This window comes from Alosa alosa, chromosome 2, assembly GCF_017589495.1.
Source record: "Alosa alosa isolate M-15738 ecotype Scorff River chromosome 2, AALO_Geno_1.1, whole genome shotgun sequence".
Classification (NCBI taxonomy): Eukaryota; Metazoa; Chordata; class Actinopteri; order Clupeiformes; family Clupeidae; genus Alosa; species Alosa alosa.
The window spans coordinates 19,372,390-19,393,646 of NC_063190.1; the positions used below are offsets into that span (position 1 = coordinate 19,372,390).

A 21,257-nucleotide genomic window follows, 5' to 3' on the forward strand; every position below is an offset into this window, starting at 1 on the left:
ACACTGTAGGATCTGTAATGTGATTACTGACGCGTTGCACTCAACTCTGCTCAGCTACGAGTAGCCCAGAGAAAGAATCTCTCGTGTGTAAGTTCACTCCAAGTTGGCCTACCCCATAAACTGCATAGGCTATTTATATTTATCTGTAAAATGACCGCATGTGTTTGTTCAACTTTATGAAGCAGAATTATGCAGGCTATTACGAACGCACATATTTTGTTTGCGCAAGAAACAAACACAGCGCAAAATACAGCGCAGGCGATTTTTTTTTGGTGGGGGCTCGTTCCGGCGCCCCTGCAGTAAACAGCTTGACAGACCCCGCGGTTAAACATAGACTCGGTTCGTGACTCGTATGCAACTTGACTGACGGCCAGCAGAGCACGGGCATATAAATTCAGAACTTCTTCAACATCATTCCAACACTTATCGGAACGCCCTGAAGCTCACTATACATAAGGAATATACTGCACAGGATTACTGCTGACGATACAAACGGATTATCAAGAAAAAACAAATATAGGCTAAGCATTTTCAGGTAAAAGTGGAGATTTGATATTATAAGTAAATTATGTATACGGTTATGTAGTTGCTCATGGAGGACTCTAGTGATTCTGAATGTTGATATGGACGAAAAAAAGACGATATGAAAAGATGAATTCAGAGGGGATAGTAGGCTGCCTACGACTTATATTTTTTTATTGCCCACACCTAGGTATTGGAATTCTGCATTGGATATTACTCCCACACAATTCCATGCACAAAGCTTCAGCTGTCAAACGATTTGAAGAAAAAGTTTACACTGCGCAAGAGACCTGACTGTCACTCCATCCAATTTAACAGGTGCGCAGATTTACACCTCACTTATCAGTCATTGGCTGTGAAGAATTCAGTGCACATAATATTGCAGATAATAATAATAATAATGGTGATGATTAATCAAAAGTTATAATGGGAATTATTATTCTGAATGAGGACTGTAGCTGGAGCACAAGCATGTGGGACAGATCTCATGCACTTTAGACATTTCTTTATTCTTCTCTTCTCTTCTATTTATTTCCTTATTTATACACATATTGCACAGTCATGGAGTCAAAGCATATACTTTGTATAATTGTATGTGACCAATACATTTGAATTTGATTTTATTATTTAAAAATTATTGTTTTACCTCATCACCTTTCAACAACTGTTTTTCTCTGATTACTCTAGTACAGGAAGTGAAACTTGGCTTTGTGAGGAAGATCCCGCTGTACTTCCATCTTAAGCAGCACCTGTGTGATAGACAACCATGGTTGGACTGAAGCGCACTGACCTGGCTCCAACAGCCACGGTGAAGTTCTTTGGCGCCGGAACGGCAGCCTGCATTGCTGACCTTGTAACATTTCCTCTGGACACGGCTAAAGTCCGACTTCAGGTGAGTGGGCATTTCATTTAGGTGGAATTTCCTACACTTTAAAAATGAGTATGAATTACCAAGTTGATACACTGATAATCATAGATATGAATGGATTCATGCTGATAATAATCTCTTCATTTCTTGTGTTTGAGAGACAAAGGTAGACCTATAAAGTACAACGCTACAAGAATTGCTTTGAATATGCTGAGTGCTTGGCTATTCTGTATATTTCAGATCCAGGGAGAGGCACTAGCGGCGGAGGGAGTTGTGACAGTGAAGTACCGAGGCGTGTATGGCACCATCACCACCATGGTGCGCACGGAGGGGGCCCGGAGCCTGTACAACGGCTTGGTGGCTGGCCTCCAGAGACAGATGAGCTTCGCCTCGGTCCGCATCGGCCTCTACGACTCCATGAAGCAGTTTTACACAAGGGGTTCGGAAAGTAAGTGGACGTCACTGGTTGGAATTGCTTTGCATTTGTGGTGAATGGCAATAGCAACATGAAAAGATGACAATAGACCAGTTACAAAATAGTTTAATAATCTGGTTCACATTCTCTCCAATATATATATATATATATATATATATATATTTCCCTGCCTCCTTCTAGATGCCAGTATTGTTGCCCGTTTGATGGCTGGCTGTACAACTGGTGCCATGGCCGTTGCGTTCGCCCAGCCCACGGACGTGGTGAAGGTCCGATTTCAGGCCCAGGCCCGTTTGACCGACGGTGGCAAGAGATACAACGGCACCATGGACGCCTACAGAACCATCGCCCGTGAAGAGGGAGTGAGAGGACTTTGGAAAGGTCATTACCTCCAATCCACATTCAGAGACATGCATACGGTGATTCAAACACTCTACAGGAATAAATAATGTTCATCTCATTGTTTGCATTCCAGGCTGTCTGCCCAACATCACTCGCAATGCCATTGTGAACTGTGCTGAGCTGGTCACATATGACATCATCAAAGAGCTCATTCTCAAGCACGACCTCATGACAGGTAATTTTACTTTCCCTGGTGACGCTGAATTATAGATTTTTCTCACTATTGGGTTCTTGCAGTAGATACCGGTACTGATGCATGTGCTCTCCCCACAGATAACCTTCCTTGCCACTTCACGGCTGCCTTTGGTGCTGGTTTCTGCACCACAATCGTAGCATCACCTGTGGATGTGGTTAAGACACGGTTCATGAACTCTACACCTGGCCAGTACAGCAGTGCCATTAATTGTGCCTATACAATGCTAACCAAAGAGGGACCCACAGCATTCTACAAAGGGTGTGTAGACTGAGCTTTCTGTCACTTGAAGTAACTACAATAGGCCTATGTCTGGAATAATGGTGTACACAAGCTGATGGTTTTATGCTTTGGTATTTGCGTCATGCTTCACTCATTTGTTTGTAATAATGTTACTGAGGCTTTTCTTTTGTTGTCTCTCAGGTTCATGCCCTCTTTCTTACGACTGGGATCCTGGAATATTGTGATGTTTGTGTCCTATGAGCAAATCAAACGAGGCATGATGAGAGCTCAGCAATCTTGGGAGTCACCGATTTGACGTTCTGAGTCGCCAATTTGATGTTCTGTTTTGAAGGCAATGCGCGATGCATTTGGCAAAATTCACTATGATTGAGCTGGATCGTCATGACGACGTCCATGTAGAGGAAAGAAGGTAGAAATGATGATGGTAGCCTACATGTCTGCCTGAGAGGACTGCAAAGGGGCATTTTCCAAAAGGCACTAAAGATATCATAACAATATCAAAACCACAGACTCAGCTTTTACGGCAGAGCACATGCCCTGATACCTGACGACGGTGAAGCTCTGATATATGTGGCCAAACCTGTGGTGGTTCCTTGTCAATTTAGCATGTGAAAGATGACAAGTGTCAGTAAAGGTTACGAACTTACGGTCAGGGAAGTGTGGGAAAATGGAAGTACAAGGGGATTGTGTTTACACAAACAAGTTGCTGTGTTACAACAGCATATCTCTGTAATGTAATATTGAAATCAACTGCACAATGTAGCTTAAGTTGGGTCCATTATTTAGAGTTTACAGCTTCTATATTTTTGTATAAAAATGTACAGCATATTTGCACAACTCTGTAGCAAGCAAGTTCCTGCTAAGCTTTTGTTTACTATTTGTTTGTTTTTTAATCATTCATGTATGGAAGGTTGAATAAAGATATGGTTTATAATACAATGGTGAATCATTGAGAAACGTTGAGTTTACATTACCCTTACACACATAAACAGAATGATGGAAAAATATCATTATTCAAAAGTAGGCTACATAACTTTTCACCTTTCACCTAACCAGTTTCATGTTGACACCATCTTTCCACTTGAGATTGGAGCCCTGAAGCCATATTTAGCTGTAATATTGAGCTCCTTGGGTTGACTATAAATTGGAGGCCTACCAAGACCTATTTCGTAGCATAGACTTGGTACTTTCTAGTTTCCCATGCAAACCACAAACATCACTTCACCAGTAAATTGAATCGTGTCATGCATTTTAAACAGCTATAAAGAACGCTTGCTATAAGTGTAGAGAGAGGCTACATTTCTTTGCATATTGAAAGACAAGTCAGTGTACCATGTATAACGTACGTGGAAAGGTGTAGATAAAACAATATGTAAAAATGTACTTTAGACCTACATTAGTTCAGGCTGGACACACCAAAATCAAACATGATTATCAGTGGACAAACATACTGAATAAATAAATTAATGCCTTGATTGTACTTGCTGCTTATGCTGGATTATAGAGCTGGTTGAATAAATAAGTGCATTTTATAACCAGAGACCTCTTTTCTCACTAGCTCAGGATAGAAACTATTATGTCTTAATCAATGCCAGTGACTCTGATCCTAAGCCCTTCACTGAAAGTAAACATGCAGAACTAGATTTGGGGGGGGGGGCTTGCATAGAACAGAGTAGATAGAGTACCTACAGTTCCCAAACTGACTCCCAAAATAACGGAGGTAGAAGTATGCAAACATTGCGCACAACAGTGCACACACACAAAGGGGCAAAGTAAATCAAAAGGTTTTTATTTGTGTAACTACTATCTTGTGTTACAATTATATCTAAAATACGCTATTCAAATCGATTTCAACATTTTTTTTTTAAAAAGCTGTCACGCAACCCCCACTTTGGGAACCATTGGCATAGAACATGGTTCTTTGACTTATGATAGTGTTGATCAATTTCCCATTCAAAATAATAAACATACTTATACTGACATGAAAACAAAATGTTCTGTGGGTGTTTCTGTGTTCTACAACTTAACCATAAACACCTTGGCTATTAGAGGGAAGTCTCCGCAAATGGCTGACATGTGGATTTCATTTGCGGATCTCGAACATCACTGTGACTCAGCAGAACTATACATTGCTTCATATATATTCAGCCTCTAAATTATTCCATACACCACCCAGCCCTTGAAGACCTTAATGGCCCTTTGTGCTGAAATGGTGTCAGTTTAAGGAAACGAAAAAAGAAAGACTGCAAAGAGTAAGTAAAGACAGACAAAGGGTTCGTTTGGAATTGGTTGGTTGTCATGCAATGACCATGGGGAGACATTTTTGTTATTCACTGTTAAAGTATTTTTCAATTAACATTTTACTTTTTTCTTTTTTTTCTAAGTGTAGATGGAAAAACTGTGTAACTACCTTTTCAACTTTTGGCTAGCTACATATTTATTGGCAAGGGAATGAATTTAAATGGTATTGCAACGATCTCTATTAAACAAAGGCGAAAACTGCATTTTTGAGAGCCCGGTGTTGGTAGAGCAGTGGGTGTGCACCTAAGAGGATGCTGACTGGCTAGGAGAAGGGGAGTGGTGGGAGAGAAAGAGAGAGCGAGAGAGAGAGAGAGAGAGAGAGAGAGAGAGAGAGAGAGAGAGAGAGAGAGAGAGAGAGAAGAAAGATGGGGAGTGGTGGGAGAGAGAGAGAAAGAGAGAGAGAGAGAGAGAGAGAGAAAAGAGAAGGAGAGCGAGAGAAAGATGGGGAGTGGTGGGAGAGAGAGAGAAAGAGAGAGAGCGAGAGAGAGAGAGAGAGAGAGAGAGAGAGAGAGAGAGAAAGAGAAGGAGAGCGAGAGAAAGATGGGGAGTGGTGGGAGAGAGAAAGAGAGGAGAAAGAAAGATGGGGAGGGAGAGAGAGAGAGATGGGGAGTGGTAGGAGAGAGAAAGAGAGGAGAAAGACAGATGGGGAGTGGTAGGAGAGAGAGATGGGGAGTGGTAGGAGAGAGAGATGGGGAGGGGAGATGGGGAGAGAGATGGGGTGGGGGAGAGAGAGAGATGGGGAGTGGTAGGAGAGAGAGAGATGGGGAGTGGTGGGAGAGAGAACGATGGAGAGCAATGAGAGCAAAGGTACTGCATCCACTGCTTCATCGGCTGCCAAATGGCCAGTAAGCTAGTGTGTGTGTGTGTGTGACACCTTTGAGTGTCGAAACGGTATCATCTCTGGGAATATTTGAATCCTTTCTGTAAGAAATTTGATTGGTGGATTCAAATAAAGAATTCAAATGTCTGTTAGAGCGTGTGTGTACGTGTGTGTGTGTAGGTTGAATGATACAGGGTGAGACTGATGGAGAGGTGGACATTTGACATTTAAGACTGACATTTCTCAGGTATGCCCCTTGTGCATATGTACCTGGCAGAGTGTTGTAAAAAAAAAAAGTTTATTGGTCAAAGATGTGTGTGTCCGGCAGAGTGTTCTAAAAAGTAGTAAAACTAGAGAGACGTCAAGTAGTCCGGACAGGGATAACCTTATGCTATATCTGCACACATGGATGGGTTATGAGACACTGGGCCCCTGTTCGCAGACATGAAAAGGGTCCCCCTGCCCACTTCAGAAAGTTTAATGATGACTTTTGGTGAGTTTTGTGGAACCATAACCATCAACAGATTTAAGGCATCTTATCTTCTGTGAAAAAAGATGGCAATTACAAAGCATGATTATCACAAATAGTGTGACCTGTGTTATTTGACTGAGGTGCCCTATTCAGATATCAGGGGTGAATAACATAACCCATGGTATATGATTGAGGGGCCCTATTAAGACATATTACATAACATAACCAGTGTTATTTGAACGAGGGGCCCTATTCAGATATCAGGGGTGGAGAACATAGGCCCTACGTTTAGCGACTTCATGCAGAGGCTTGGGCTTCAGGGCTCTTTGGAATTCTGGGCCTGGGCCCGGTAGGTCCGTTCAGTAATCCATCCCTGTCTGCACACCCATAACTCCTGCATCATATTGATTTTATTCACACCAAAGAGACTGCCTCATGCATTCCAGACTGAACATCTCCCAGAAAATAGGATGCAGGCAATAACCAATGCTGAAGTACGTTAACTTGGGATGTAATTGTTTCTGTATGCAATACTTAAAATGTACAAAAGACAGTCCAGAATAGCTTGGGACACTCTAATAAAACTTTAGAGTTAAGGCATGACGATAAGGCGCATCCAAGTCCAACTCAGCATTTCTTGTCAGCTAGCGCAGCTGCTTTCAGGTGACGTCACGCTTTTGTCAGGGTATAAATATCCAGACGCTTCCTCACTTTTGTCTGCGTTCGACCGTGTGGCATCAGCTGAGAGTTGTTTTAGTTTCTTTAAGAGAGGCAAAATAAACTTGCTTGTGAAGTATAGTTTTCCCCTGACCGTTTCTTTACACCTTTCACGGTAAGTTTTTTTCTTTCTTTCTTTTATCAGTCGACGGTGTCAAGTTAAAATATCCGATAGGATAGGACTCAAGTTTCCCAAAGAGAATGTTTGTGTTTGTTGTTCGGCATGACCATGGTGTTTTACATCGATTCTCATTTCCCAAGTGGCCTGATAACCCGTTTGCATGTTTTTTTTCTCAGACTCCTGGAGTATGCTTTTGTATTGTCTTGTTTTGGAACGATTTTCTATGGAAGATCAAGGCAACGTGATTATAGTTGAAAGTAATTTCAACCAGCGGGATACGTTCAGAGAATCCTGATTTTTGGCTTTTCCATCTTGGGTAACTGGAGTGGAGGTAAGTAGTTTTGTTGAATTAAACTCCTCTTTGAAAATAGAGAACTGCCGTATAGCTTAACACAGCCTATGTTTTGTGTCCGTTTTTAGGCTTAATTGGTCAATGGTAGCCTATTGTAGTTTTCTCGGGAAATAAAACCGGGATGTATCCATTTAATTTATCATGACTAATCATTCGTGGGGTGAGGCAGGTCAGACTATTGTTCTCTAAAGCCTTTGTCATTTGTTGCCAAACTGATTCAGCATCGCGGAACTGACTGGTAGGCTACAGCGCTTCCTTTTGTAAAGCCACATCAGTACAGTACGCTGAACATTAGCATAGCAACAAAATAGATCCACCAATGAGGGAACGAGTTTAAGGTTCCCAAACTAAACATGTTTGCGTGCAGGCCACACGTGCTGACGCCCTCACCCCTCTTGTACTTTTGTCGTGGGACATGACGTTCTCCTGTAATTATCGCTCTTCCTGTTTTTTTTTTTTTCTTCCCCCCAAGTTATAGACTTTGTAAAGTTCAGTTGAAACAATTACTGGTGGCCTGAGAAATTTGGGGGCCTGTTTGGGGGAAAATGTGTGTTCCAAAATAAATAAGCAAATTTGATTTTTTTAAAATGTATATTTTATGTAAATAAAGTTTAATACGATTGAAATCCCAATAAATATTTCTTGATTCCCTCTCCTCTAGACTTGAGTTCACCCATCTTGTGTTCACATCATCCACACATCCAAGCATCGCATTTAAAGCCCCTATTGGCCTGACGCAGAAAAATGGTTGGTTTTCGCCCTGCTGAGGTGCCTCCTACTGCTGCGGTGAAGTTTGTTGGCGCTGGAACAGCAGCTTGCATAGCTGACCTGTTCACTTTCCCACTGGACACGGCCAAAGTTCGGCTCCAGGTGAGTTCTTTCATGACTCGGGCCATATTTTTCTTTTTTGCTTTTTGTCTTCCAAACACGTACTATGTGGTTTATACCTGCTACTCCCTAGTGGCGACCTAAGGTACTACAATGTCATGGAAACCATTTTCACTTGCCCACAAACTACCACTTCCTAAAAATACTACTTTTAGAACGTTTACAGGCACATGCTGACCGACACTTTCTCTTATTTCTCCCAACTCTTGCCTTTTTTTTCCTTCCCATTTCTTCACGCTTGTAGCTTAAGCAGACCCATGGGATGATGGTTAAGCCCTTGGATTCCACAGGGCCCTTGGACCTTTGCTTGCTGCGTGGACCCTTTTGGCTGGAGTCGGGCTCCTCCTTCCCCATCCTCTGACCCATTCCAGTATCTGTAAAGCCTTTCCAAACCCATTTTGTTCTGTGCAGATCCAAGGAGAAGCCCAAGGCCACAGCCATGCTGGGCAGGCCAAGGGGCTGCAGTACCGAGGCGTGTTTGGCACCATCACCACCATGGTGCGCACCGAGGGGGCCCGGAGCTTGTACAGCGGGCTGGTGGCTGGCCTCCAGAGACAGATGAGCTTTGCCTCAGTCCGCATTGGCCTCTACGACTCGGTCAAGCAGTTTTACACCAAGGGCTCAGAGCGTGAGTTTGTGTTAGGCGTATGTTAAATGGTAGTTTGTACTAATGGTTCATAATTTGAAATGGTAGTCCTCATTAGCACTTGAGACCCAATCCATAACCTCTAGGTCTACATGTGGAGGGGTACATTTAAAATGAAGTTTCTTGACCTGTTGGTCTGGTTAAAACATCTAACATTTCAGTTAATTAAATTAATAATGAACAAAAAAATAAACAAGACTGTTTTGGTCATAACACTTCTGGGACTTTTAATTATGTTAATTTACTGTTCTCCCTCTTTTTGAACTGTAGACGTTGGAATAGGTAGCCGCCTTCTGGCAGGCTGCACAACTGGTGCCATGGCCGTGGCTGTGGCGCAGCCGACTGATGTGGTCAAGGTGCGCTTTCAGGCGCAGGTCAGCTGTAGAGGCACTGCCAAGCGATACCACGGTACCATAGACGCTTACAGGACCATCGCCAGAGAGGAGGGCATCCGAGGGCTGTGGAGAGGTAAGGGAGGGTGTGAAGAGACTGCACTTGGTCTGGTCTAGTCTACACCTTGCATGCATTCAGGCGCATTCAGGAGTTTGGTTCTGCAATGGCCGCTGCATTTACAGAAATATGTGCATGACCTGCATGCAAATCAAATTTGCTTGCATTGGAAATATTTATATCCGCTTCATTTTAATTAAAACTTCCTGTGTGGCTATGCCACGTGTGTCTTTGGCAGGGATGGGCCCAAACATCACCCGCAACGCCATAGTGAACTGCACCGAGCTGGTCACTTACGACCTCATTAAGGATGCCCTTCTCAGATCAACCCCCATGACTGGTAATTGTTCTTCTTGCGCTTCACTAGCTTCACTTCTCCATAGTAAATATTCAGTATTTACAGTTGGGACACTTCTGTTGCAGATGATCTACCGTGCCACTTTACATCGGCCTTCGGTGCAGGCTTTTGCACTACGGTGATCGCCTCGCCAGTCGATGTTGTGAAGACAAGATATATGAACTCCTCTCACGGCCAGTACAGCGGTGCTGTGAACTGTGCTCTCTCCATGCTGCTCAAAGAGGGGCCCATGGCTTTCTACAAAGGGTAGGTCACAACATTGCTTCCATAAGGCCTGGATTTGTGCTTCAGCCCCTTCTTGCACACTTGATGCCAAGTACAAAATGGGCTCTGACTACAAAGCAGCTGTATTGGAGTTAAGGGCTTTCTCAAAGGGTTGGGGATATCAAGGTAAAGTGTCTGGATGTCTACCTCCCACGGTCACTGGAGATGTTTCTAATGCTAATTGTATCCTGTTCTCATTTCTCCAGGTTCATGCCCTCTTTCCTGAGGCTGGGCTCGTGGAACGTGGTGATGTTCGTGACATACGAGCAGCTGAAGCGTGCCATGATGATGGCCCGCAACAACCGGGCCTCTCCACTCTAGATGGGATTCTGTGCGCATGTGCCTGAAGCTCCTCATGCGTCACTCTTGCTTATCTACCTCTCTTTGATATTAGTCTAGTTCCAAAAGCCCCCAACCCTTGTTTACATCTATGCTTGCAGTCAGTTTTTAAAGCTAGTTTCACTCAAGGTACCCCTGAAGATGGAAAGCTGGTCCTTTTGTCCTCTTGTCTTACAAAGCTTAAATGTTTTTAATTCAAATAAAATACTGTTTTATGTATTCGTTTTTGGATTTTTATTTTAGTGTAAAGGTGTATTGAATTAGAGGTTGGGGTGGAAGGAGGAATGGCATATGCCATATATATATATATATATATATATATATATATATATATATATATATATATATATATATATATATATATATATATATTTTTTTTTTTGGTGTATTCTGAATGGGGCTTTTGGTTTGAAGGATCAGGTACGAAAAGCTTGCTTAATGAGCTGTTTCTTCTCTGCGGAGAGCCTCTGGGGGAAGTGAAGGGAAAACTTGATGATGAGGTTTCCTTTCTTGCCCGTGCAGCTGGCTAGTGGCATCCCCTCCCCTGGGACCCCCTTACTGTAAGTGGGACTAAAGACAAACACGCACTTCATTAGCATCCTTTGGACATCAGTGAGCAGCAACAAGATTTTTTTGAGATTGACAACATTTAACTTGGCTGGGGAATTTGTTCACAATAACTAAGAAATGCTTACTTCTGCCATAGTGGTGACAGTTGTGAAAGATGACTGCAATACTTACTGCACAATATCATTGATTGGAATGCTGAGAAGCCTGCTGTCTAGTGTCTCAACATCCACAGAGAAACCTGTCAGAGCCTGGGAGTGTGGAGGATGTGCCAGTAGTTATAAAAGAAAGACATATCTTTAAAATGAAACCTATGCTTGTTTTATATGTTCCATCAGATTATCTTAACATAACCACTATTATATTCAAGGCAGGTTAAATTACATATAGCACATCTCATCCTCATTTTATTGACTTTTTATTAGATTTTCCGGAATTAAACAAATGACTAAAAGCACTACTCTACTACCTCTCTTTCCAACTTGCTGCTTGCAACTGCAAGGTGTACCTTTAATCGATTAGGAAGTAGCATCACCCGTTTTAGTTCTATGCATAACAATTACCACAGATTCCAGACTTGAGGCAGTAGTGCTACAGTTTTACAGGCCAGCAATACCAACACCAGCAGCTCTAGACCTATTTAATGGCAGTGCTTGAGAGGGGTTTCTTGGCTCAAAGTGAACATTCCCAACAAACATACTGAGAGATTGGGCTGTCACCCATACCGAAGTCTGTTGCAATGTCTTACCTTCTCCAGAGATATATGAGCGGTGTAAATCAAGTCATCATTCTGACGGATAAACCGGGGATGGCTCTTCTGACGCACAATAAACACAATATCTGCTGGGATATTATTAGGGCCCTGCAAAAAAAAAAACCTAAATAATTATCAATAATATGAATACATGCCCAGTTAATTAACAGGGAAAATGCCACTGAATGCCACTTCACCTGATCTCCTTCATTTGGGAATGTTATTCTGGTCCCTTCGTTCCATCCTGGTTTGACATTGATGGTGAGAATCTTGTCTCTGATGCTGGATGTGTGTCCATCTTCATTCATAACCTGCCAAACAACGAACATCAATCAATCAATCAATCAATCAAACATGTTAAAACAATGAAGGACAGTTTGAGAGGAAATGGAAAAGACATTTAAACTTTTAAAGGTTGTATATCAAGCTCAAGTATGCAATTTCATTATAGAAAATAATTTCACGTCAGTGGCAATGTGCTACATTGATACAGAGGCCTGAGACTAAAGAAAATGTCTATCCCTTGATCATGTAGGGCTGATGATGGGAAAGCCTTCTGACTTACCCTGCGAGAAATTTTGATCTTTTTGGTGCATCCATAAAAGAGGTCCTCTAAGGCCAAATGGAGATCTCGCTCAATGGGTGGATCTTGCTTTTTTACTCCTCTTCCTCGCAGTCCACCAAATGCAATGTTAACCTCATGCCCCTCTCTCGTGTGGAAATCTAGAGGATGCAATTCCATTTAGACATGTTGCCAATCAAATCCAAAAAACAAGACTGAAATAAGTTTTTGGATCTGGTTAAAGGGAAACTTGGCAGGATTTCCCCCTCTGCTGGAGAAATTGTGCATCATGCTATTTCAAACTGTGGAAAAAGGTAACGATAAAGCACATGGGTTTGTTTACAAGCTAGCGAACGGTTAGCATAAGTTTGGTTACGATGTTACAAGGTAAGAAACACGATTTAAAACGAGTTTCTTGTTTCTCACTTTTCTTTCCGGGACGGTAAGTCTCAATGTTGCAAGGTTGGTTTTCCGCCTGGGGACGCTAAGTCACCATTTTTACCGGAACAGGTCATTTAACCATCCAAATTATTTCTAAACGGGTTTATTACGTTGAAATAGTTGCCAAGTTCCCCTTTAAAATAGCATACCACTTGGTTAAATTTGGCAAGTAACCTACCAGCAAAAGGATTGTCTCCCCCAAAGAACTGTCTGAATATTTTATCTGGATTTTCAGGATAGGTGTATCCCGCTGTCCAAGCTCCATTTTCTCTAGCCTCCTCTGGAATGCCTCCTTTCAAACCCTCTTCTCCAAACTTATCATATGTGGCCTTATTCTGAGCTGATATTGGACAAATGCAAAACATGCAGTAGATGTAGTTTATGTTGTCAAATAATGAAAAGGCTTCATCAGGACTAATGATACAACTCTGATCATGAAAAAAAGAAACTGTGACTGTTTCTCTATTCCCTTTTAAATGTAGGCCCACACCTACATCAGTGGACTTCACAAAACGGACCATTACGTATTCATGGTATTGAGATAGCCATACCCTACGTTGAACAAAACGTTGAAGAAAGATGAACAACTTACGATCACTCAAAACATCATAGGCCTCTGCAAGCAGATTGAACTTTTCGTAAGCGCCTGGCTGGTCATTAGTTTGGGGATGATTTTTCAAAGCAAGACGTCGATACCTGGACAGAACAGCCAGAGGTAAACATAAACTGGCAAATCTCGATAGATGAAGACTCAGTGAGGAAAATTATAGGTAGGCCTACAGTAAACCATAACGTTACTATCTCTTACGCTTTTTTGATTTCAGCATCTGTTGCATTTCTGTTGATTTCCAAGGCGGCATAGTAATCCCGACCCATAACTGTCACAAAAACACAATGCGCTCACTCATTCAAACAGCTGTGGGCTAATGAATGAATCACATAGCACTACGTTACGACATAATTTGTAACGGTAACACTTGCAATATTTCGTATGGTCCTACTGTTTACCTTCACTTCATCTGACCCCTCCCGAATCTGAAGAACCTAGTCTATGATCAGACTGAACGTGTTTTGGTCTGTGTTTGGTTACTATGGATACGCAGCTCCAAGTGCTGAGAGGATTCGTAGGCCTAGTTCCTCAAGAGTTTTCATTTTTCAATTATTCAAGAGAGGTCGTGATTAGTACTCTTAATATCTGGCATTTTAAACATTTTTTCTAGTTTACGTCATTATTTACAAGAATAACAGAAATATTTTAAGATTAATTATACCAATGCAATGCAGCAGGGGGCGCAGTTTGATCATGATGCCAACAAGGACTACGGAGTGCATAGATTATGACTGAGTGAGTCTGACCAACAAGATCCCTCACATGCATGACTGCAGGGCTTTGTAACATCTATTACAGTGATGATTTATTCCAAAAGAAAGAAATTTATCATAAGTCTTTATATCGCCATCAGTCTCCAGCCACCCGACAACACCCTAAGACGCACAGACCTCAGATGCAGTGAATAGTTGGATAAATACAGTTTTTCCAGATGACATGTCTACAGAGATAAATGTATGAGTATATATGTTGAGTATAAATAGACATATAACTATATAAATATATATAATGTATAGTATGGGGTGTTAGCAGTGCAAGGTCATAGGTGAAACAGTGTAGGAGTAAATGTAAACAGGTAAGCAGTGCAATACAGTCAATGTAAACAGGTAAACAGTGCAGTAGTAAAAAGTAAGCAGGTAAACTAGTAACAGCTAAAGTGCAAATGCTAGACAGGAGGTGAGGTTTTGTTCAGCAGTGTTAACAGCCTCTGGAAAGAAGCTGTACCTGAGCCTGCTGGTGTGGGAGCGCAGGCTCCTGTATCACCTGCCAGACGGGAGTAGACAAGACCATGGTTTGGGTGGGTGGCATCCTTGACAATGGATTTGGCTTTGTTTTTAGTGTTTATGATATGTGTTGTGGATAGAGCGTTTATGATATGTGTCGTGGATGTATCCTGGATTACAGATTACCTGACCGAACGGCCAAAGTTCGTCAGACTGATGAACTGTCTCTCTGACACTGTGATCAGCAGCACGAGCTCCACAGGGGACTGTGCTCTCCAGTCCTGTTAGTATAAGTATAAATACTCTTTTGATCCCGTGAGGGAAATTTGGTCTCTGCATTTATCCCAATCCGTGAATTAGTGAAACACACTCAGCACACAGTGAACACACAGGTGAAGCACACACTAATCCCCGGCGCAGTGAGCTACCAGCTACAACACCGGTGCTCGGGGAGCAGTGAGGGGTTAGGTGCCTTGCTCAATGGCAATTCAGCCGTTCCTACTGGATAGGGTTCGAACCGGTTGTAACCCTCTGGTTACAAGTCCGAAGCGCTAACCAGTAGGCCACGGCTGCCCCCTGTTCACTCTGTACACGTCTGACTTGCTACAACACTGAGTGAGTCATGCCACATGCAGAAGTTTTCTGACATCACTGCAATTGTGGGGTGTATCAGGGACGAGCAAGAGGAGGAGTACAGGAGCCTGGTGGAGGACTTTGTGCAATGGTGCAAACTCAACCACCTTCAACTCAACACTTCGAAGACCAAGGAGATGGTGGTGGATTTCCGCAGGTCTAAGCCCGCTCTGTACTTCCTGAGGCGGCTGCGGTCCTTCAATGTCTGCAGCAAGCTCCTCAGGATGTTTTACCAGTCTGTTGTTGCCAGCGTCCTCTTCTATGCTGTGGCATGTTAGCAACTTAGTTGGTTGGCAATGGGAAATTCGCCTTATTCACCTGGCGGCCAGAATGAGGCTAAAGGTTACACTTGCCATTACACCTCGGTCCAGCAGATGGTGGTGGTAATGCACTCCGTTTGCAAACTCACCGAAAAAGAAAAAGGGTTCACTGGCCTGTTCTTCTTCTTCAGTGAGATTTTTTTGACAGTTTGCAAACGTAGTGCATTACCACCACCATCTGCTGGACTTAGGTGTAATGGCAAGTGTACCCTTTAGCCTCGTTCTGGCCCGGGTGAATAAGACAAATTGCATTGCAACCAACAAAGTTGCTAACTTACTTAGCGACTATGGTTTTGGGAAACGCGCCCCAGGCTGTTAAGGAAAGCTGGCTCTGTCGTGGGAGCTGAACTGGAGTGCATCACCGTCATACACAACTGACAGACTGAGGAAGTAATTTGTCCCCAGGGCCAAATGTTCAATGCTTCACTAAAGGGAAGAGGAGAGATAGACTTCTCTGCATAGTCTGTCTGCCTCTCCACATTTTTCCATGTTTGTGTACTGACTGTCAACTGGCTTACTGTTTTTACTGCTACACTGTTTACAGGCTAGATTAGCACATTTGCACAACACCTCCCTCTCAGCCTGGATTGTGGCCTTACCTAATACTTGACCAATGGCTGTAACCCTATTACTTCAATCTATTCTTGCACTGCTATAGCTTTTTGTATTACTTTGTCTACATTATTCTCTTATATGGCCATATTTATTTAATGCTGGTTTCTAGACTTTATTCTTGCACTGTTGGACTTACTTACTTGCACCATCACCATGACACTCACTCTCTCAGATCACCTTACCATGCATGCAGAATTTTTTATCTTCTACTGTCTTTATTGTTCAGTGTTTTTTAATATTTATATTACTTTTTCTGCTGTAAGTTCATGTTGTGAATTTCCCCTTAGGGATCAATAAAGTTAACCTGACTCTCGCCAGATGAATTTCGTTCCGCCTAGCTCCACTCATCCATCTGGGACCAATCCATTGGAGTGTTGCTTCAGAAGGCTGGGCCTAATAAAAAATGCTTGCATCTGATTGAATAAGCCACTTGTCCGTCATCTATTGACATGCTACTTCAACCCCTCACATCGAAGCCAACCCGTGACGCTGATAACAGTCTCACAGTCGCTTCTACGCTATGTCACATCTATGAAACTCCCACCCTGCGTCCAGATTGTATGATAGAGCCAATCTCGTGCTGAAATCACTCTCAATGGAAGAGGTCCCAGATGGATGTGAGTGAAGCTAGGCGGAGCTAAGCAGAACGAAATTCATCTGGCGAGAGTCAGGTTACAATAAAGTATCTATCTATCTATCTATCTATCTATCTATCTATCTATATGCATCTCAACCATATTACCTGTCAATTCTATGAATCTTTGCAGTGGCCTATTCGGAAACATTTTGTTATACTGTAGGGCCATAAAAATCAATGACATGAAGGAAAAGTCCTAGGCCTACCAAAGAAATGAAATAACTTTTTTTATATAAGTGAATCACCTTTTCCATATGAAAACACAGGCTTACTTTGTCCATGTAAACTCTGTAATAAATCATGATGCATGAAACAATGAATGAAAACACATGTTTAGTTTTAAATAAAAATGTATTTAATTATTACCTGAAACACACCAACATATAAACATTTTGTATGTAAGTTTGACAAAAATACAGAAAGGTAAGATACAAGCATTTGTCTAACTTATTTGTGCAATCAGTCCCTCAAGTTCTGGTCGAGCTTTGAAGCGTGTGAGGTAGTCTGCTTCGGTATGCTATATTGAGAGAAGGAGAAGGAGAGACAGAGAGATGTATGAGATATGAAAATATGAGATATGAAGTTTCAGATGCAGGTCTATGTATTAGGGTTGGGCAGTGGTAGTGTAGTGGCTAAGGAACTGGGCTAGCATGCGGCAGCCTACAAAGTTGTGGGTTCAATCCTTGTACACGGACATGCCCCCAGAGTGTAGCGCTGTAACTCAAGCTAGGTAAAACTGATTGTTTTAGGGTTTTTTTCGTACCGACAGTGCTCGGTGACCTCGAGAAACCGAGATCTACTGTATGTGAAAACTTGCTCTGGGGAGAATGGCCCTTGTAATATAATTGCCATATGTAAGTCGCTTTGGATAAAAGCGTTTACTAAATGAATACATGTAAATGTATTATATCTTATGTCAGGAAGGAAATTTAAAGGAGTGGTCCGCAATTCTACTCCAAAACACTTGTTAAAGGTGCTCTAAGCAATGCCACACATTTTTTAGGCTAAAACATTTCATGTGACTTAAACATCACCTATAACCAACCGCTAGCTGTCTGTCTGTGTCCTGAATACACTGTAAAAAAACGCGATCTCTGTGGACAGCCCAGGCTCCAAAAACGGCAACAAAAACAACCTGGGCAAACCTAGCCCCATAAAAACATAACAAACTGTTCCAGCAAATCACAGACGAGATGCGCGTTTAGGAGAGTTTCAATTTCACGGGAGCAGCACGGGAAAGAGGGGGAGGAAGTAGCGAGCTAGCTCTCTATTTGTTTGAAAGTCAACAGAAGTGACGTTACCCAGCATCGCTTAGAGCACCTTTAAAATTCAGCAAATCACTCTTGTCTAGATGTCTGTCTAAAGCCCGGTGTACACTTGCGCCGACATGAGTTTACGGTCACTTGCCACGCACATCAGTCTTTAACTAGCAAACCCTGGATGAACAATGGATTTTACGGAGCGGTGCCAACAAAATATAACTGAATTGTAATTTCCATGGCGTCGGCGGCAAAATGCAATGCTGGTGTGCGGAGTGGTATTGAGAACAATGGAATCTAACATGTGTCAGCGACAGCGTCGGTATGTGTAGCCCTTAGCTCTGAGTGCTCAGGTGTTCTTATAGCAAAGCAGATCTAGGAATACCGAGCCAATCATCTGATTGGTGAATAACTGGAAGTTACTTTTTAAATTGCATTGCATGGGGCAACAACAGTGTCAGTGTTTGACATTGCACTGGTTCTAAAGTAATGTACTAATTTATATAAATAAAGAATTAGATATCATTTTAAAACTATTTAAAACTCTATGGTTTTCACCAAATTTTGATGTCACACTGACCAGACGAGTAAATAATTCCAGGCAATCAGCACGTTGCCTCATGAGCACATAAGGCAAGGGAGCAATTTTATCAGCTGCTGAGCTCAAAGATCAACAACTTTTCGCCAGAATTGTGGACTGCATCTTTTAAAGCTTTTGGACAAATACGTGTTATGACAGAGGGTGGCTAATCTTACCTCCTTCACGGAAAGCTGGACTCCCTCGGGTTGGTTTCTCAAGAGCACTTCCAGGAAAATGGGACAAAACGCTGCATTCAACTGACTGATCTACAAACAAAACACAAATATTTAAAATGTGTGTAAATACATTTTACTTTATATCAGTGACCACAACCCTTATGTTTAAGAGTGTTTTGTGCTTTTGTTTTCTGTGAAACCGGTGCAAATGGGAAGAGATGACGAGAGAGGATGCAGGTCACCTGAACAACTCTTTCATGAGTCTTCAGGATGGCATCCACGTACATCTTGGTGCCTTGCTCTTGCATGATCATCATCTCTGTAGTCTTGGTTGGTAAAGCATAGCTTTCAAGTGAAAAGATAACATATTGTGACGAATACTGCGATGAACGATTGTACCGCAATGCATCAGCCCCCAGTAAAAATACTTCACAATTAATGACAATCAATTGGACTAAAACTAGCAAAAATCAGCTTTGTCATTAGTTTTTATTACATTAATGCCAATTAAAAGGTACCTACAGAAACCCTAGAGAGGCGGAGGAGAGATGTTACCTTTCATCTACTGAGACATTGAAGCGGTTGCATAGATTATGGATGTACTGGGAGTAGTGTTCCACCAGAGTCATATCATATCCGGACACTGACACATTAAGCATTCCGTACGCTGTACTGGTTGCCGCTTTAATCTGTTTCATTTGAAGTTTGTCTTTTTTCTTCTTAGGCTAGACAAGTCAGCAAAAATACAAATGGAAAAACATTATTCGATTTTCAGACTCCAGACTGGTCCAACATCACATACTATGAAGACATCCAACTAAAGACAGTTTTAAACAAATAAAACCTTTTTGTTCAAATGTCTGCCAGAACAGACTATACTGACTGAATAAAAATAAAATGCAATGCACATTAACATGCTAAAACAATGTGTTGTCCCGTTAAACATTTACTTATATGATGGTATGACAGCTACATTGGATTCCTTTGAGAAACTGGTAGAAATGCCCCAGTTTAGGAACTAATGGTTATCCGAATCCCCAACTGTCAGTAATAATGAATTATATATTATATACCATTTCACATTTCATGTTAGACTGAGACAAAGATGATGAAAACAGGTGCTTACCGCTTCTTTAGGGAGGAGGTACTTGTATCTTCCTATTCCATGAGTTGGCATGGATTTATAATATCTCTCAATGGTCACAGAACAGCCCCCTGAAGTAACACATGAAGCCCGTTATCTCTTCATTAAGTGCAGGACTGTCTGTTCTGATGATAACTGAATGTTTATTACAAGCATTGTTGAATGTAGTTTATAGTTTCTACGGGCTGCGTTAGCATAATCCTCAATGCAGTTGCACAAGGTGAGCCATGTAAAGATGGATTCATGATGTACTCAAAAATGCCTTACCAAAGAGCGTCCTTAACATGAAATCCGAGGACCTTTAGGTAATGAAAACAGAAAAACTGAGTTAACGTTATGTTTTCATGTTTGAAGTCCCTGCATGATGATCGCGTCCACTGAAAGTTAAAGCATTACCTGAATAATGACAATGCATGGTCCAGACTCCCAGTGTGTCGTATTTCTGAAACCTGCAATAGTACACATCTTCAACCTTAGAATGAGATGTATTGAATTCGTTTTTACCAATGCCATGACCGCACGTCATTTCTGTGGCAGACTAGCACATAGTAAATTCATGTTAACTCAAATTTACTTGCTAGCCACAGCACATGTGACCTTTTTCCATTTTGTCAATACCCAACATGTTTGCTTACACACAAGATGACATAATATTGATGTGTATTTAAAGACTTTACCTTTCTTAAAACTGGGTTCATTTTCTCACGAGTAACACGCCAAATTAATTCAACAGTGCATACAGTGAATACAGGTTTGCTCCATCGATTGCCCTCTGCCTGTGTAACTTTGTTCGTCTATTTTAGTTGCTCGCGGAAACAATAATTCACAATAGTTCCTAGCTGGATTTTTTACGTTCCGCTCGATCTGATAGTTGTGTCTGTTTAACGTGTATCATCGTCTGTGAGATTAGAAATAGAATGTCTCCATCTGAATAAGATGAATATTAAATTTAGTCCAATCCATTCGTCAGGTTTTATGTTTGATTAAATTATGTTGGTCGAGCTGTCACTTCTACAACGTTACAACATTTTTGTTAGTCAGAAATATTCATCATGGCACAATCACAGTGAAAACAGGCTTATATCGGGTAATATCCACAATTCTCTTCATAACTAATAATTAAAAAAAAAAAGCCACCCCATGCCCCCCGTGTCACGCTGTTATCGATGACGTTGCGCGCCTGAACAGTGTAACGTGGCGTCCGCATAGTTCAACCTAACTTAATTCTCATTTTATAAGTCTAATTTTGTAAATGGCATTTGGAGCAGTTAACTTGTACAGAAATGTTAGTCCGAAATTATACAAAATGTTCAAAATATTTGATAATCGCAAAACAAAAAAACAACA

General features: G+C 41.8%; 5 protein-coding genes across 10 annotated transcripts in view; 3 read left to right on the top strand and 2 right to left on the bottom strand.

Annotated features, from left to right (window-relative positions):
- The first annotated feature begins 380 nt into the window (after positions 1–380).
- On the top strand, positions 381–3,597 carry ucp3 (uncoupling protein 3). Of its 2 annotated transcripts, none has more exons than XM_048238121.1 (8): positions 381–535; positions 713–840; positions 1,210–1,414; positions 1,631–1,838; positions 2,007–2,204; positions 2,299–2,400; positions 2,499–2,679; positions 2,842–3,597. In XM_048238121.1, exons 3-8 carry the CDS (start codon positions 1,289–1,291, stop codon positions 2,954–2,956), a joined length of 930 nt encoding a protein of 309 aa, XP_048094078.1. In that variant the 5' UTR covers positions 381–535; positions 713–840; positions 1,210–1,288; the 3' UTR covers positions 2,957–3,597. The 2 variants fall into 2 exon arrangements, with proteins under 2 accessions (XP_048094078.1, XP_048094079.1); XM_048238122.1 differs by having other exon boundaries at positions 1,215–1,414.
- Positions 3,598–6,952: 3,355 nt separating this feature from the next.
- On the top strand, positions 6,953–10,608 carry LOC125291056 (mitochondrial uncoupling protein 2-like). Its single transcript, XM_048237580.1, has 8 exons — positions 6,953–7,086; positions 7,269–7,423; positions 8,106–8,314; positions 8,744–8,960; positions 9,249–9,446; positions 9,667–9,768; positions 9,852–10,032; positions 10,257–10,608. Exons 3-8 carry the CDS (start codon positions 8,189–8,191, stop codon positions 10,369–10,371), a joined length of 939 nt encoding a protein of 312 aa, XP_048093537.1. The 5' UTR covers positions 6,953–7,086; positions 7,269–7,423; positions 8,106–8,188; the 3' UTR covers positions 10,372–10,608.
- dnajb13 (DnaJ heat shock protein family (Hsp40) member B13) lies at positions 10,609–13,816 on the bottom strand. Of its 2 annotated transcripts, XM_048237578.1 has the most exons (9): positions 13,722–13,816; positions 13,522–13,591; positions 13,306–13,409; positions 12,892–13,053; positions 12,276–12,433; positions 11,908–12,021; positions 11,705–11,818; positions 11,131–11,207; positions 10,609–10,959 (listed from the first exon to the last, which is right to left on the bottom strand). In XM_048237578.1, the coding sequence occupies exons 2-9, from the start codon at positions 13,587–13,589 to the stop codon at positions 10,806–10,808; spliced, it is 951 nt and encodes a 316-aa protein (XP_048093535.1). In that variant the 5' UTR covers positions 13,590–13,591; positions 13,722–13,816; the 3' UTR covers positions 10,609–10,805. The 2 variants fall into 2 exon arrangements, with proteins under 2 accessions (XP_048093535.1, XP_048093536.1); XM_048237579.1 differs by lacking the exon at positions 13,722–13,816 and having other exon boundaries at positions 13,522–13,715.
- A 3,267-nt stretch (positions 13,817–17,083) lies between these two features.
- Positions 17,084–21,257, bottom strand: part of mrpl48 (mitochondrial ribosomal protein L48) — a 5,888-nt gene continuing 1,714 nt past the window's right edge. Inside the window, exons 1-8 of one of the 2 annotated variants that reach the window (XM_048230873.1) lie at positions 20,588–20,964; positions 20,307–20,359; positions 20,178–20,209; positions 19,893–19,981; positions 19,322–19,491; positions 19,009–19,111; positions 18,767–18,856; positions 17,084–17,268 (exon numbers count right to left, since the gene is read on the bottom strand). In XM_048230873.1, the coding sequence (XP_048086830.1) occupies positions 17,194–17,268; positions 18,767–18,856; positions 19,009–19,111; positions 19,322–19,491; positions 19,893–19,981; positions 20,178–20,209; positions 20,307–20,359; positions 20,588–20,608 (633 nt within the window). In that variant the 5' untranslated portion in view covers positions 20,609–20,964 and the 3' untranslated portion in view covers positions 17,084–17,193. Of the gene's footprint in view, positions 17,269–18,766; positions 18,857–19,008; positions 19,112–19,321; positions 19,492–19,892; positions 19,982–20,177; positions 20,210–20,306; positions 20,360–20,587; positions 20,965–21,257 lie in introns of those variants that run through there. The other variant, XM_048230883.1, reaches the window with a different exon arrangement.
- The window catches only part of rab6a (RAB6A, member RAS oncogene family), a 17,866-nt gene continuing 17,836 nt past the window's right edge, over positions 21,228–21,257 (top strand). Inside the window, exon 1 of one of the 3 annotated variants that reach the window (XM_048230859.1) lies at positions 21,228–21,257. This exon is cut by the window's right edge and continues 544 nt beyond it. The gene's annotated coding sequence lies outside the window, so the exon portion shown is untranslated. The other 2 variants (XM_048230849.1, XM_048230843.1) reach the window with 2 other exon arrangements.